Source organism: Panthera uncia (genome assembly GCF_023721935.1).
Source record: "Panthera uncia isolate 11264 chromosome B3 unlocalized genomic scaffold, Puncia_PCG_1.0 HiC_scaffold_1, whole genome shotgun sequence".
Classification (NCBI taxonomy): Eukaryota; Metazoa; Chordata; class Mammalia; order Carnivora; family Felidae; genus Panthera; species Panthera uncia.
The window spans coordinates 106,712,713-106,725,088 of record NW_026057582.1 but is presented as its reverse complement, the minus strand read 5'-3'; the positions used below and the strand labels follow the sequence as shown (position 1 = coordinate 106,725,088).

At 40.7% G+C, this 12,376-nt stretch overlaps 1 protein-coding gene and 1 long non-coding RNA gene across 24 annotated transcripts in view; one reads left to right on the top strand and one right to left on the bottom strand.

The window, feature by feature from the left end:
- Positions 1 to 12,376, top strand: part of LOC125908915 (uncharacterized) — a 49,228-nt gene that overhangs the window by 2,738 nt on the left and 34,114 nt on the right. For all 7 annotated transcript variants that reach the window (XR_007453476.1, XR_007453472.1, XR_007453477.1 and 4 more), the window contains exon 3: positions 8,438 to 8,603. This is a non-coding gene — a long non-coding RNA (uncharacterized LOC125908915). The remainder of the gene's footprint in view (positions 1 to 8,437; positions 8,604 to 12,376) is intronic.
- MAP2K5 (mitogen-activated protein kinase kinase 5) overlaps positions 1 to 12,376 on the bottom strand; it is a 282,473-nt gene that overhangs the window by 251,654 nt on the left and 18,443 nt on the right. For all 17 annotated transcript variants that reach the window (XM_049611807.1, XM_049611808.1, XM_049611809.1 and 14 more), the window contains exon 3: positions 8,516 to 8,583. In XM_049611807.1, coding sequence (XP_049467764.1) covers positions 8,516 to 8,583 — 68 coding nt within the window. The remainder of the gene's footprint in view (positions 1 to 8,515; positions 8,584 to 12,376) is intronic.

The following is a 12,376-nucleotide window of genomic DNA, read 5'->3' as shown; positions in this document are numbered from 1 at the left end:
GCTGCACTTCTAAAGAAGAAGTTTAAATACCGTAGTCCCCCCTTATCTGTGGTTTCACTTTCCATGGTTTCAGTTACCTGTGGTCAAAGGCAGTCCGGAAACAAATGATCCTCTTTCTGACATACTGTCAGAAGGTCAATAGTAACCTAACACTAGGTCACAACGCCTACGTCATTCACCTCACTTCATCCCATCATGTAGGCATTTTATCAACTCTTGGCATCACAAGAAGTGTGAGTATAGTACAATCAGGTATTTTGAGAGAGAGAGACCACATTCACATAACTTTCACTGTAGTATATTGTTGTAACTGTTCTATTTTATTAGTAGTTGTTGTTGTGAATCACCTGCTATGCCTAATTTTAAATGAAACTTTACCACAGATATGTATGTATAGAAAAGACATGGTATATATAGGGCTTGGTACTATCCACAGTCACAGGCCTGCACGGGGTGGGGGGGAGGGGATCCTGGATCTTATCCCCCACAGATAAGGGAATCTGCCACTTAAAACAGGATCATCAGGGGCGCCTGGGTGGCTCAGTCAGTTGAGCATCCGACTTCAGCTCAGGTCATGATCTCATGGTTTGTGAGTTCAAGCCCTGTGTCGGGCTCTGTGCTGACAGCTCAGAGCCTGGAGCCTGCTTCGGATTCTGTGTCCCCCTTTCTCTCCGCCCCACTCCTGCTCGTGCTCTATCTCTCTGTCTTTCAAAAATGAATAAACACACACACAAAAAAATTTAAAACAGGATCATCAGGCCATGCAGGGAGCAGGCCAAATGTGACATTCTCTCACACTTTATTTAGCCATCCATTTCCAAGAATGCTTGATAAAGATCCAGCCTACTGCTCAACTTCTATTACTTTTTTAAAGTTCATTTATTTTAAAAGAGAGAGACAGACAGACAGACAGCACATGAGGTGAGGAGGGGCAGAGAGAGAGGGGAGAGAGAGAATCCCAACCAGGCTCCGCACTGTCAGCACAGAGCCCGGCATGGGGCCCAACCTCACGAACCACGAGATCATGACCTGAGCCAAAACTAAGAGTTGGACACTTAACCTACTGAGCCACCCAGGTGCCCCTCAACTTCTATTAAAAAATGAATCAATAGGGGCGCCTGACTAAGTCTGTTAAGCACCTGACTCTTGATTTCAGCTCAGGTCATGATCTCACAGTCATGAGATTGAGCCCTGCATCGGGGGGTCCTCCCTCTCCTTCTACACTTCCCCCACTTGTGCACTCGTGTGTGTGCTCGCTCTCTTTCAAAAAAAAAAAAAAGAATAAATAAAAAGGCAGATGGGAATGAGTAAAGAACATATAATAAGTAACAGTAACAGAGAAACATAGAAAGAAGCAACTTGTTTTGAAATTTTCTATTACTTAAATTTATACCTTTTTGGACACATTGCCTAGATTGATAATTTATTGAATCTCTCTAACCCTACTGTGTTGTAGCATATTTACATTGATGTTTCAGATATATGTAGAAAATATCCCTCTTGTTTCCCGTAAGAATGGCCCTAAGAGAAGAGAGGTTCCTTAAGAGCTGCCAACAAGGGCCTAGTCAACTGGGTATGCCCCAAAGCAGTCCACTGCTAGAGGTCCATCATTCCCCTGCAGCCCACATCTCCTTTGAAGACAAGCTCCAAGCCAGAGCCCCCCCAAGGGGCTGAGGTACCGCATGGCTCTACTGCCTCGCGCCAACTGCCTGGACACGGGACCCCAGAGGAACCAGACAGCCCATAGCCTACGCTGAGCCCTCCACGGAGATGAACTAAAGCCATGCTAATGACAAAACACTGGTGGTCCAAAGCACCCCAGAGTGCCCTGGTGGCACCCCCGCTGAGGCCTGCTTGTGCTGGCTGGAGATTTCCTTTGCTTCCAGAGCCACATAAGCCCCTTGTTCTGATGAAAACTCCAGTATGCTTCTGTTCCTCACAAGCAAAGATGCCCCAAGATATTTCACAACAGGGGCTAACAGAGCTAAATAAGCAGCTACCGCATGTTTGTCACTATTTCACAGGCATCCACATGTCCCAAGCAACACAGAGAAGGGAGTTAAAACAATCTGCCTCTGAACAAAAGTTTTATTCTTTGACTAGGATGAGAAAACAAGATATTACACAGTTTAGAGAATGTCATTTTTTAAGTTAAGAAAAAAAGAGTAATTTCCAAAACTATGTATTTATTTCCTTGGGTTCAGCTCGCTCACTGTTTGTACCACTTCCCCACCCTCCCAGGAGAACACGCTGCATGACTGTTGTGTGGGTGAGCCACACTTGTAGGGAGCCAGCCACTCACCGAAGACTGAGCTGATTTTGCTGGTACAAAGTAAGTTCAAAGCAGAGCCTACTTAACATGGAGCATATTGAAATGCACCAGGTGGAAAATGAGCTTCCAACCTCTTGGTCTTTGAAGAAAACTTCCCAACAGCAAAGGCCCTGATGCTGTTAAATGTTCAACTCCTAAGTGGGCAACAAATTTTGTGGTAAAACTCAGCCTATAGATACGGACGAAATCTTTAAAATTTCAAAAGCCCACAAAGTATTTTCTACATTCCTATTCAAACTCAGGCACACTAACATTCCAGTAAACAGCATTCTTTTTTGATATCAGGAAAAAAGAAGTATTTGCAAAGCTTCCTCAGCAGGACCTCAATAGACGCCAAAACAAAAACATCATTTCAAACCACCAGGAGTAAAGACACTGAGAGTCTTCCCATTCACTGGCAACTTGACCTCCAACTGAATCTGACCTCTGTGGGCCTCATTTTCCTTATCTACAAAATGAAACAGTTGGACAAGACTTCTAAGGCTCCCTTCCTTCCAACTCTACTTGGGTAACTGCATGATTTTAGAGGCAATCTCCAAATTATATATACTTGGATAAAGCTAATCATATCCCAATTTACAAGGTGCTACAGAGGTCAAGGAGTATTTTCCCTCATGGTACCCAACATCTAAAAAGGTACACTATGGTCAAGTATACCAAAGGGAATACTTACACTCCAGTAAAACACAAGGTCTCTGCATAATGGGAGGCATTACAGTTAAACTTGTCCCATACTCTTCTGGCAACGTGGAAAAATGGTATAAAGAGACAGAATGGGCAAAATGAAGAAAATTACTCTTGTTAATACTGTGCTCCACTCATACAAGCCTCTCGGTATCGAGAGAACCGGGTGTAATAAATCCTGTACCAGACACAGGATTTAGCAGAAACAAGTATGAATCCATTTACAAACGCAAGATGTACTGCTGGGTTTCTTAATGAAAGGTCACCCAAAAGCAGAGGTTAACTTTAAAATAACCCCCTCCTATAACCAGGTCTCAGTGATAGATAAAGCTTCACATGAATCAATAAACAAGGCCCAGCACTGCTGTTTGATGCTGAAAGGAAATGAAGCCAGCTCTGCCAGACAACGAATACAAAAAGACGGAAGGAGAGAAGCAACATTCCGTCTTTAATCTTCCCAGAAAATGAGAGGGGGAAACAAGAACATCAACAACAACAACAACAACAGTAAACCATAGTAAGGGAATATTTAACAAGGTCCTTTAAATAATTGGCAATGATCAGGTATTTAGTTTTCAGAATATGTAGGTTGGGTGTACTTTTTTTCCTAATAAAGCATTTCAGATTCTAATTAAAAAAATACTTTATGGAGGAATTAAAAAGATACAATAGTGTCAGAGGAAAAGCCATGATCCCAGAAGTGGAATATTCTAACAACATAACTTACAAGAAACTACGCTATAAAAACAGATTGTTGATTAACACAAACTCATAACAAAACGCAGAGAGCGATCACAATGGTGCTGTAATAACACTTGGCTGCTGGATTCTCTCAATACATTAAATATCTCCTTGGAGACCAAATTACTTTACATTTTCTTAAAAGACAATTTATTATAGCTTTGTTTTCTTCTCATTATCTCTTAAAAATATATCTAATGAAGAAAAGAATACAACTTCTAAATAACTTACATAAAATGGTACTAATGTGTGACAACAGACTTGGGTTTAATATGTTGGTTATTATTTAACAGCACACGACAACTTATTGTCATGACAAATCCTTACCACGATGCGATACTCTGTGTCACATGTATCAAAAACCACTGTATGCCATTATTATGGCACACATAAAATTAACAGCCTAAGGCTGCTAGCAATTTAAATAATTGATAAGTTTTCAATTAAAAAGGCAACATTTTCAGGTCTAATACGAAAATCTATTTAAATTACTGATAAAAACTTATGCTTCCGTTGGCCCAAAGCCAGAAAATGCCTGCATTCAAGGGAGAAGAAAGTAATTTTGCAAGTTCCAACCCAGACATTGCAAATTTTCTTTTTAATTCTATTCAGAGATCCAAGCTGTTTATTCATTTACCCTTTGTAATCAGTGAAAAAGAATGATTAAGGGATTTCTGGTAAACGTGTCTCTACTTTTGTTTTCCCTCTATGGATTTTAAAGAAATACTAAGGGGACTGAAAATTTATTAAATTTGACAAGAAAAACTAAGGTGCACTTTACAGAAAATATGTGCTCATCTCTCAGTATCTCCCCTATGCCACCACCCAGATCCTGGATTCAAAAATTTTTTCAGGGTCAAAATGAACCGAAAGAGTAAAGACCATGCAAGTTTTTCCTAATAGATCAGCGACTGAGGACTATCAACCAAAATCTTTTTTTTTTTTTTAATTTTTAAAATGTTTATATAGCTTTGAGAGAGAGAGAGAGAGAGAGAGAGAGAGAGAGAGAGGGAGCCAGAGCATGAGTGGGGGAGGGGCAGAGAGAGAGAGGGAGACACAGAACACGAAGCAGGCTCCACTCTCTACGCAGAGCCGGATGCGAGGCTTAAACCTACACTGTGAGATCACGACCTGAGCCAAAGCCTGACACCCAACCAACCGACTGAGCCATCCAGGCGTCCCTCAACCAAAATCTATTGTGACATTAGGCCCAAACGGTTCTCCTTAGGACAAATTGGAACCCAAAGGAATTTCAATCATAAGAACCAAGACAGATCAAAATGGCAGCCAACCAATGTTTTGTGCGCTTTTTGAGGAAGAGGCTCCCCTACTCTCTATTTTTTAAATGTTTATTCAGAGCCCAACTCTACATAAACAGAACACATAGAGCGAACAGGATGGTAGGGCTATCACAATAGATAAGAGGAAAAGGAAATCCATTTAGGCTTTAAATGACTTAAAGCTTATTATCTCTCTCAGGGATATTTTCATTTTCATTTAAAAAGATTTTGCTCAAACATTTAGAATCAGAAGACAAGAACATAAGTTAAAATTCTTTGAGGACTTCAGATTCCCGGCTATAAATATTTAAGTGAATTAATGAGAAAACCTGGACCTGATCAGCCAGACCACAATGCACGGGCCACTGCCAATTCATAAAAACGTCTTCGCCATCCACTAAAAGTAAAGACTATTGGGGCACCTGAGTGGCTCAGTCAGTTGAGCATCCGACTTCAGCTCAGGTCATCATCACACAGTTCATGAGTTCGAGGCCCGCGAGGGGCGTGCTGCTGTCAGTGCGGATCCCACTTTGGGTCCTCTGTCCCCCTCTTCCTTTGCCCCTCCCCCACTCTCTGTCTCTCTCAAAACTGAATAAGGATTTATTTAAAAAAAGAAGAATATTGAGGCGCCTGGGTGGCTCAGTCAGTTAAGCGTCTCAGGTCAGGATCTCATGGCTACAAAGTTTGAGCCCCTGTGTCGGGCTCTGTGCTGAGAGCTCAGAGCCTGGAGCCTGCTTCAGATTCTGTGGCTCCCCCTCTCTCTAACCCTTCCCTGCTCATGTTCTATCCGTGAAATATAAATAAGCATTAAAAAATTAAGAAAAACAATAAAGAAGAATATCAGTTCACTATGTTGTACACCTGAAACTAATATAACATTGTATGCTGACTATACTTCAATTTAAAAAAATAAGAAGAAAAAAAAATGTAATGTGTTTTACCTAAAACTAAATTTACTCACTTTATTATTTATTTTATTTTATTTTATTTTATTTTATTTTATTTTATTTTATTGTATCTTATTTTATTTTTAAGTAATCTCTACACCCAACGTAGGGCTTGAACCCACAAGCACACTCCCCCAACTGAGCCAGCCAGGTGCCCCTAAATTGACTCACTTTAATGGTCACCTTTACTTTTGAGATTATGCATTGCCCACCATTTCTAACCTTTAAATGACTCTATTTGTTAGTAAAATGATGGTTAACAGTAGGCAATTTTTATTAGTTTATTTTGTTAATGTGTTTATTTGGCAAAATAAAAGGTGACAATGCCAGTGTCTGCTCTCCAATGCGAAAATAAAAATTGATTCATTCACGAAATCCACAGATTTGGAGGTCAATGAGCTGGATGATTTCTTTCAGACTAAAAAGTGGCTCTAAAGAAATCTCAGAAACTTTTAAGTTTAAGGACAGTTACATAACTCTAATATTTTCCTACAACACAAAAATAAATACTGCATTTGAAAAAATAAGCATAAATCAAAAGGAATATATACTACAGATAGCTCAACTAAGGTACGCCCTACACACAAATCATTCAGAATTTAGTAACGAGGATGACAGAAAGATTCCCACACTAATGTGCAAGGAGGTGGACGGGACAGAAACAGCATGAAACACCTTCCATAGCATGAGCTTTCGCATGAGAAGAGGCTGGACGTAAATTCCACATTCACATTCATGCTAGCTCTAAGACCTTGGGCATACTTCTTAACCATGGCTTCCTCAGCTAAAACGTAGGGATTATAGTATCTACCTCACAGAGTCATTATTAAAACCAAAGAAAATAAAATACGTTAGGCATCTAGTATATATATAGTAGGCACTTAGAAACAGAAACGATTATCATCACTGTGGTCACATGCAGTAACATTTCTCACAAAGCACAATTTGTCAGATCTTCCCCAAAAAACGCTTTTGAAAGCACACCTTTGCGTGTGGTTATGTCAGAGACATAATAAAAGTACACTGATGTCAGCAATGTACTCTCTGCAATGGATGTATGTGAAAAAACTAGAACCCATCTGTACGTGTGTGTTTTCTAAATATAAGCATGTCACATTCTCAGGAGAGTTAGCCAATCTATCAATACCAGCGCTAGACATTTCAGCAGACAACCCTACTCTGCCCTTCAAGGTACTGATGAGCCCTGCTCTAAATTCTCTGTGCACAAAGACTCTCAAATGAGTTAATGGGAAGTCAATGGGAAATTGACTTTTCCTACTCTGTGCTGGTCTGAATGCAACGCTCTGTTAATCATGCCATCCTTCTTGTTCTCTTTCCTCCTACCCTAAATTAAAACTATTGGCGGAAACCCATACAGATATTTTACAGTTTTCATCACAATGAAACAATATCCTGGTTGAAGTTGAGGTCCATCAAAAACCTACAGCCTCACTGCTGGCTAAGATTAGAGTCTCACTGACCAGCAAGGGCCCTGACTCCATCATTTCCACCAGAATACTACTTTGCATTTGTATAGAACTTTTAACTTTCCAAAGGGCTTTCACATCTATTATCCCATTTGATCATTACAATGACCCTGTGCAGTAGAAAGGACAAGTATTATTATCCACAATTGACAGATGAGGCAACTATAGCACAGAAAGGTTAAGTGATTTGCCTAAGGCCAGCAAGCCAGAGAAGAGCAGTGGTCTCCTGACTTCGGGTCCACCAGGCCACTAGAGAAGGTTTTGTAAACAGATTACAAATTCAGATAAAATAGAAAAAAATGAGTAAGAGGAAATAAAACAAAATAAGAAGACAGCATAAATCAGGGCTCAGAAAAGCAATGCCCCTCCATCATAGCCGGGTTTGTCAAGCTGAGTATTAAAGTTTTAGAAATATACCCTTTTCTCTTGTTTATCTACTTCAGTCCTGAGACAAACACTAATGCAAATGTTCACTGAAATTTGAAACATAAAAGTCATTCAGTATATATTCAAATCACTTTGAGTCAGTAAGTAACCCTATTCATTCTGGGGTGGAAGAAAGAGGGAGGGAGGAAGAGTTATTTTAGTGCATAAAATAACTGAGAATACATTTTTAAACCGTGTATCCATACCAAGCCTGCAGCTACATTATAACCATAGTCTGTTTGGAAGGGTGAAAGAGATCTCCAGTTGAAAGTAGATTTTGAAAAATTTTTTAGAGCCCAGGGGTTCATTTTTAATGAGCCGTTACTTTAAGTACTGCATAAAAAATACAGGAAATTGATAGTCCATTTAGTCTGCACCATACCTAATGCAAAAGTCATTAAGATGCATTATTCTTAATGTTCATGATATGATCAGTAAGTGTCTTTTGAAAAGAACATCCTTAACTTTCACGTAAGGAAATCCTTGAGAACCCTGTATGTCATACATAAAAATGTTATGGTAACTGTGATTTACTTTCAGATCTTCCCCATGCCAAGAAGCAGCATCCTCAACTACATTAACGTTTTGAAAAACAGTCCTCATTTGTAGTATACTTACATATGACAGCATTGCCTCCATTTCTTCATCACTTCTCACTGTAATTCGATCACCGTCCTCGTCCTCATCTGTTGAAAGGAAACATAGGGTAAGATAAGACCTGCAGTTTTTAAATGTACAAAAACCATGTTGGCCGGGAACATAATACAACTGCTTTTCACAACGTGACAGCCAAAGCTTCAACACTGTATTTTTGAGGATGTTGAGGTTATTGGTTTGTTTTTCAGTTGGGCTGTGTGTGTGTGTGTGTGTGTGTGTGTGTGTGTTGTGTGTACAGAATATGAACAGGGCCCCGATAAAGAACTAAAACTTTCAGGGGCACCTGGGTGGCTCAGTCGGTTAAGCATCTGACTTCGGCTCAGGTCATGATCTCACAGTCCGTGAGTTCGAGCCCCGCGTCGGGCTCTGTGCTGACTGCTCAGAGCCTGGAGCCTGTTTCAGATTCTGTGTCTCCCTCTCTCTCTGACCCTCCCCCGTTCATGCTCTGTCTCTCTCTGTCTCAAAAATAAATAAATATTAAAAAAAAAAATTAAAAAAAAAAAAAGAACTAAAACTTTCAGGGACAGCTGAAAATCAGAAAAATTCTGCTTATGTCAATCATGACATGTATCCAGGGTAAAGTGTCACTGGAGTATGACTAAACGGGGTTGGTGTGGAGAACTTTAAAAACTGAAGGGAGGCTATAGGTCTTTTCTACTCTCAGTACTTTTCTTTTCCCACACATCACCCTATCCCTTACTTGTCCAGTCCTCCTCTCTCCCAGGCAAGCAATCACTGTCATAGCAGCACGATGAAAATGGCTCACAGGTACTGAATACTGCTACACACACTGCACCATGATTTGTGCCTCCCATGCCATACCTCCATCCCACAATGTGGACAGTATGACTTGATTATTGCTCTTCCCTTTTCCCAGAAGAACTTCGAGTGGGAAGTTCAGCAGAAGGTTATACCTTGCAAGGCAACTCTCACACAGTTATCCCCACACCCCATTCTATCTGGTGGCTCACTTGCTCTTCCTGAACAGTTTCATTTCTACTGGGTACCCTGACCATAGCAAGTAAGCTTCAAGTGGCCATTCATGCTATTTTGAAAAAAATTTGATAGTCTTAAAACTAGAGGATACTTAGACTTTACAAAATACATAATCAGAATGTATACATTTGAATAAACGTATCATCAAAGCAGCCATACCCAGAAACATTTCAATGATGCTTCTCCTGTTCAAAATAGTTTTGAAATACTTCTTCAAAAACTGCTTTAAGAACCCAAAGTTAGACCACGTGGAAACATCAGATCTCATTTTTAACCCAAACTGGAACTGCCTACCTGATCACTTGCCTACACTATCTGCCAGGCAGGACTCAGAACAACTTTTGCATATTTTAGAATATTTAGTTAGCCACTTCATCCTTCTGAAGATAAAGATCTGTCGATAGAACAGCCTATGCGATCGATTCTAAATGTATGGTTGAAAGAAAAATGCCAAAAACATCTTGAGCAATAGTGACATTGCTGGAAGATGTGCACAGCCTCCCTGGGGACAACTGAGAAGGGCAGGCTCTCTCTCAATTTGGAGGCTTCAGCTCCGAGGTGCTTGTTAAACAATCAGTGTTGTTAATTTTTTTTTGGTCACTCTTGAGTATCTAATTGCTGATTTGATCAGATGCAGAGAACCTGATCCCAGGCCTGCAGAAACTGACAAATCTCAGGTCACGAAGAGAATAAGCTTACGTGACATGCTCTGGGGACTCTTACTGAAAAGACAGGACGGTTCAGTCCAGCATGTGGAACTTCGCCCACCACACCTCAGTGGGCCCTCCCTCCCATCCAGCTGCAGTTCTGAAGATACTCCCCTGCTCAGTGGCCAGGTCATGGAAACCCTAGGAGGGAGCTTGTATTCTCTCCTAATTAGCCTGTTTCAGAGCAAAATGCTACTTCCTTTTTCTCCTCAGCAGCCAATAGCAATCTGTCTGACAGCGCGACAGAAACCAGCAGTTCAGCCAGCCCTGCTCGGTGACCAAGCCAACTGCTCTCACTGGGGTTTCTCTCCAAAGCGTTTGTTCCTGGATCCCAGATTGTAGTTCATTCCCAAAGAGTTCCCCAATTCAACGTAAACCAGTATCATCAAGTCACACTGTTTAAATATCTACCTAAATAGGAGCTGTCCAGAGTCACTACTGTACTTTGTTAAAGGCTGCCTGTCTTAGTATAAAAGACACACGGCGGTCACTTCCAGTAACAAAGAAGGCACAGGCCTAACAATGTTACAGGTGCAAGGGACCATAGAGGAACCTAACTCCTCCTTTCTTTTCCCCCTCCTTCCACTCTGCCTCTTTCCCTCCCTCCTTTCCTTCCTTCCTTCCTTCCTTTTGCAGACACTAAAAGCCAAACTGGGAAAGAAATGCCATTCTAGTTTTGGAAACAGGAGGAGTGTCTACATAAATTCTAGAAACTAGTATTTTCAAGGTTAAGTAAAAAATTCTTCTTACAAATAGAGGAAACAAAGGGGGGAAAAACAGATACAGTATAAAGGGACATAATGTTATATACTACCACACATGAAAACACTTTACATTTCTGTTTTAAAACCAAGTCAAATTCTCTGTTTAGATGTGGGCTACAATGATTTGTTCTTGATAAAGTCCTGAACTTGGTAAAAATTTCCAGCCTGAACAAAGTCACTTTTTGTAACTCTCACGTCTACACCACAGCTAGCTACAGAGACATGGTTACAAAGGAACTGTTTACATTCAAATTTCAATGTACACAAGACCTCTATAAGGTATTGTTCACACAGGATGAGGAAGTGTTTGGCGTTTAATAAAACAGGTGAAAACCCTTTTTATAATTTGTGAAGCAAGGGCACAGATTCCAGAAAAATCATTTAAATCACAGTCTCTCTCAATCAGGAACAACCCAACAATAAAAGAGTTCTCTATGTTCTCAAAGCCAGAACTTGAACCCTTGAGGCTACTTAAAACAGAAGATTTTGGAGTTCCATGAAATCTCTAAGGGATTATTTCAGGGGGAAAAAAAACAAATCTGTGAGGGAAGTCAGCTACCAGAATAATTTCTTGGCTAGCAGTTCCATGAAATACTATAAGGACACCTGGCTTTAAGTGGACAAAAAGCAGAGGCCAAAAGCAGAATAGCCAGCCTAGTGCTAAGTGTTGGAGATGTCCCACAAGGGGTCTGACTCCAAGGAAAAGATTTTGGCTACATTGAAAGAAGCATTCTAATAAAGCCTGGGGATAAAATGAGACTTCACTTGATCTTAGCCAAAAGGCCGAGAAGCGATACGCCTGGGGATAAAATGAGACTTAGATGACATGGTAATTAATGGTTCTTATGGATTAATAAGAACCTCTGTTCTACGAAGTATCGGTTTTCTTTATAAACTGCTCTTTGGGGGACTGGCAGACTCTGTACTATTTGTGATCAGTTTTCACGAAGACCCTGTTCTTGTCAGAGAGGAGACTGAGTTGGAAAGTCCTTACGCCTATGAGAAGACTGAGGATTCTGGCCAAAAGGCAAAACCCAAGCTACCTACCCCCATGATGGCAGTCATACCATTTGCCCTGACGGTTAAAGTGAGAATACACGTCTCTGTAAAGACAGTAAATTCCAAAGACACACAAATGGCCAACAGACACATGAAAAGATGTTCTATCACTCATCATCAGGGAAGTACACATCAGAACCACAACGTGCTATCACCTCACATCCGTCACAATGGCTGCATCAAAAAAGACAAGAGACAACCGAGTGGCTCAGTCGGTTAAGTGTCCAACTCTTGATCTCAGCGTAGGTCTTTTTTTTTTTTTTGGGGGGGGGGGGGGGGGGGGGAGAGAGAGAGAG